We start from the raw sequence: 4,532 nt of genomic DNA, 5'->3' as shown, positions 1-4,532 counted from the left end.
TTCCCTACACATTTTACAGATGACTGTGGTTTGTTTTTTGTCCGACTTGCCATAACCGAAATACTGCCAAACTGGCGAACTACAAAAACCCTTCTTTGGAACAATTTCCTCCACCTCTCCTTGCTGCGACATCTTCATGTGCTCTGTGTTGTGGTTTGAGAGGGCGGACTCTACGTGTCTTTAGCTGACAGAGCAACCTATTTACATTTTTAGTTTTACCCGCTTTGCCTCTCTATAAAATCTCGTTTAAGGATCCTTTCGCTATCCAATTATTTATATTCGAAAAAATAATCGACATATTAATCAATTAGTAAAATAATCGTTGGTTGCAGCCCTACTCTTGTTAGCTCAAGACTTGTGTATTCTAGCGCGTTGTTTATGGGAATTTCTTTAATCCATCTTCCATAAGCTTCAACTGGTACAAAATGCAACACCCAGAGTTTTGCACCCAAAAGCACCAATTTTACCACTATTTTGTCTTCTCTACACAGGCTTCTTGTTTGTTTAAAAAGTTGTTTCTTACAGTTTTAATTTATTTACATAGATAAATATTTCTGATCTGTGTTTTTTTAGGGTCAAATAAGAAGAGGAATCACCTCAACCAGAAAGTGAAGCAGCCAGATTATAAAGTGGCCTACGTTCAGCTGGTGAGAATTTTTTCTTTTGGCAAATAATCTGATGTGTGGTGTGATTTTGCATTTAACCCCCCTTTACTTTGATACCCCTCAATAAGATCCATTGCAAACTATTGCCTTCCTAAAAATACAGCTGTTCCGTGAAGACCTTAAGTGTTTGGTAACTTTACCGAACTAACAGCATCATAAAAACTAGGGTGTTGCCTGGAGGAGGAAGGGGATATTTTTAGAGCTGGTGTAAAGATGATTTGACTAAAAACAGCAAAGGAAACTGGTTGGAAGCTGAAAAAGAAGTGACACTGAGTTAGTTTTGTGTGTGTGTGTGTGTGTGTGTGTGTGTGTGTGTGTGTGTGTGTGTGTTTAAAACCAAAAATGAAAAAACAAAAACACATTAGAATTTTCGTTTTTCTTTTATTGAACCAAAACAAGAAAATTGATAACAAACTGGTCCGTGTATCTTTTGGTCATTGGATTTTCGTTTCAGAAACGGAAATAAAAGAACCCAAAAACAAACGCCGATTTTGTTTTTGTTTAAAAAAAAAAAAAAAAGGGCTTTTGAACAAAAAGGAAAAAAAAGACTCGTTTGTGGTCGTTTGTTCATGTTCCGAGACCGGATGTGGTTACTTATTTGTGGCAAAAGCGTCAATGAAGTGAGAGCTTCCCGGGTGAGAAAAAGCACTTGCTGCTGTGTAATTGAGCTTGAGCAAGGACATGGAGCCTTAAGTTGTTTTCCGAAACATTTAAAGAGTCTCTCATGGCCGAAGTAAGAAACTTCGGTAAAGTTAGAAAGATATTCAAAGATTCATCTTCTCTGGATCAATAACTCTTAGGCCGATCATCTCTTCTACAAAACCGAGATCTCTCCGCAACCACAGCAAGGTCGAGAAAGAGCTACAACTGTTGTTTCCTCAAAACGAGTCTCCTACATTGCTTAACTGTACTGATATTGCGTTGATACTGTGTCACTCAATACTGACACCTGCTGGACCTTTAAAATCCCTACAGGCAGCCTCTTTGACAGACTAAACTGATTTGATGACCTATAGCAGAGGGCTAGGCCCTGCCAGAACAGACCCAACTTGATTTAAAACATTTATAAATTACCACCTTGTCCGACGGCAGTGTCAAACTTCTCCTGTCAAGATGGTAAAGCCCTCCGGAGCGTACGGCACCAAGCTGCATGTGATACAAATTAGCCAATGAGCTGTGTCAGTCAGGGTTGCTGCTGCGAGCCACTTAGACACAGCAGGTAAACCTATGGATAGCCGATTGCTGGGAAAGAAGGAGAAGACGACTGAAAAAGCAGGGAAAGTGTAGCCTGCTGGAAAAACTGAGGTGAACTGATGACAGAAAAGTGAAATGGTGTGCTCAAAGATGACCCTACACATTTTGATTATGTCTGGCTCAACCTACTGCTGTGAAGCAGGGTTCCCCACCATGAACATAATCAAAAATAAATATAGATCGAGGCTCACTAATGAGAATGAGAATGGCTTCGGCACCAATCAAACCCAGTTTTAAAAGCCTTGCAGGGCAGCTTAAAACCCACTTCTCTCATTAAGCCATAAAAAATAAAGAAAAATAACAAACGGTCAGTTCAGGTGTTTTATAAAATATTTGAATCAGGAAATTGTCTAAAAAGTATTTCTGATCTGATTCTGATCTGATATACCAAACTGAATGATTGTTGTTCTCTACTTAAAGAAAACACTTTAGATTTTAAAATGAAAAAAAAATATATTGTGTTATTTCATATCTTTGTTTTAATTGAACATATCTTTTATATATTTAGATGTAATCCATAAATAATATGAACATATACAGCGAAAAAAATAAGTATTTTAACACCCTGCTATTTTGCAAGTTTTCTTAGAAATCATGGAAGGGACTGAAATTGTCATCGTAGGTGCATGTCCCATTCAAACCTGTGAGAGACATAAACTAAAAAAAAAAAAGAAATCCAGAAATTCAAATGTTTTTTTGTTTTTTTTTTACTATTTATTGTATGATAAAGCTGCAAAAAAGTATTTGAACACCTGAGAAAATCAATGTGAATATTTGATTCAGTAGCCTTTGTTTGAAATTACAAACTTTTACTGTAGTTTTTCCGTAGGTTTGCACACACTATGGGAGGAATTTTGGCCCACGCCTCCACACAGATCTTCTCTAGATCGCTCAGGTTTCTGTTCTATTGCTGAGAAACGGAGTTTGAGCTACCCCCAATGATTCTCTATTGGGTTTAGATCTGGAGACCGGCTAGGCCCTGCCAGAACCTTGATATGCTTCTTACTGAGCCACTCCTTGGTTATCCTGGCTGTGTGCTTCATGTCATTGTCATGTCGAAGATCCAGCCTAGTTTTTTTTTTCTCTCGTTTCGGTCTAGTGCAAAAAAATCAGAAAATGAGCTAACGGATTATTTGTTTTCCGAGTTTGGTTCAATAAACAAAAAACAAAAATGCTAATGTGTTTTTATTTTTTATTTATGGTTTCAAATGAAAAAACTGCCTGAATATGCATGGACCGACTCTGTTTGTTGTGTTTTAATGTTTATAGAAGACACTATTCTAAATTCTGTTTCTTCCAAAGTATTATACCTAGAGTAAAATTTTGTGGAGGAAACCAAATTTTGACCTCTTTGCAAAGGAAAATGACCACAGTGTGTGGGGCGGAGACAACACGACTCACTGTCAGTATTGACTATGCTTAATACAAACCCCTGAACATTTTGAATTTTAATTGCAGTGTGAGACAGTTCTACAAAGCTTTGACGAGAAATATGAAAAAAAGTTTCTTGTCATCCATTATACTTATTTAATGGTTTGTGTTGATCTATAACCTAATAGCACAATAAAATTTTATGGGCGATTAAAAAGTGACAAAATCTGAAACCTTTGTAAGGAATATACAAACTTTTATAAGGTACTGTACTGAATTATACTTGGAGTCATTTCAGTCGATTTTGAAGAGATGACTACCAGTTGTGTAGGCACTGATCACTTCTGTGTTGTTGCTCTTTAACCGTGTGAGGATGAGTCATGAAGCATTATTCATATTTGTCATCAGAAATATAATGGCTTACAAAATCCACATTGCATTCAGGTCACAGTTTTAGGGACGTGGAGTCTTTGATATTCTCTAACTCTGAGCCTGCCAGCTGCACTCCTCCCCCTCAAGTGGGTATTGATGCAGCCCTTTTTATTTACTCTGAGTCGTGTCTTCCACTGCTCATCGTGCATCATGCTTGAAACCATATCCATGCTTTAGACCATTTAAGCCTTCAACTTTTAGCCAGACCCAGTGTAATTTGACAGTGAATCAGAGAGTTTAGCTGCCGTGTTTGTTTTCAACCGGTACCTCAAATAGTTATGACTAGAGCCAATCACAATCCAATGTTTGTAGTGCACAAACATTCAAAGACACACAAACACACACGCATAGTTGTTCTGCCATCATAGTGAGGATCATGTGTTGACTCCCATTGACTTCCATTGATTTTCAGTCATTTTCAACCTTTTCTATGCCCTAACTCTACACCTAACCATTACCAATGCATACCTCACCCAAACCCTAACCAATTGACACCTTTGCCCTAAACCTAACCATTAGCAAAATAATATGTGAGGACTGGCAAAATGTCCTCACTTTGCAACAACTGGTCCTCAATTAGATGTTGAAATTGGAAAAACGGTCCTCACACTGAGGGTTAGACAGGTACACGCACACCCACATACACATACACTGCTTTGAATTAAAGCCTGGTCTTCTTTGCTTATATAGTAGTAGTTAGTAGTAGTTACACCTGAATTACAAAAAGGAAAACCAATGGGATAGGTCTTAAAAATGAGTCAACTTAAAGGAATAGTACACCCAAAACATGATTAGCCTTCATTTTCTACT

At 37.7% G+C, this 4,532-nt stretch overlaps 1 protein-coding gene across 1 annotated transcript in view; it reads left to right on the top strand.

The window, feature by feature from the left end:
* The window catches only part of LOC107089462 (39S ribosomal protein L23, mitochondrial-like), a 63,621-nt gene that overhangs the window by 27,293 nt on the left and 31,796 nt on the right, over positions 1-4,532 (top strand). The window contains exon 4 of the mRNA XM_015382271.1: positions 574-647. Within this exon, the coding sequence (XP_015237757.1) occupies positions 574-647 (74 nt within the window). The remainder of the gene's footprint in view (positions 1-573; positions 648-4,532) is intronic.

The sequence above is a fragment of the Cyprinodon variegatus genome, unplaced genomic scaffold (assembly GCF_000732505.1).
Source record: "Cyprinodon variegatus isolate N-32 unplaced genomic scaffold, C_variegatus-1.0 Scaffold254, whole genome shotgun sequence".
Classification (NCBI taxonomy): Eukaryota; Metazoa; Chordata; class Actinopteri; order Cyprinodontiformes; family Cyprinodontidae; genus Cyprinodon; species Cyprinodon variegatus.
Note: the sequence above shows the minus strand (reverse complement) of the source record. Positions and strands in the feature narration are given on the sequence as shown.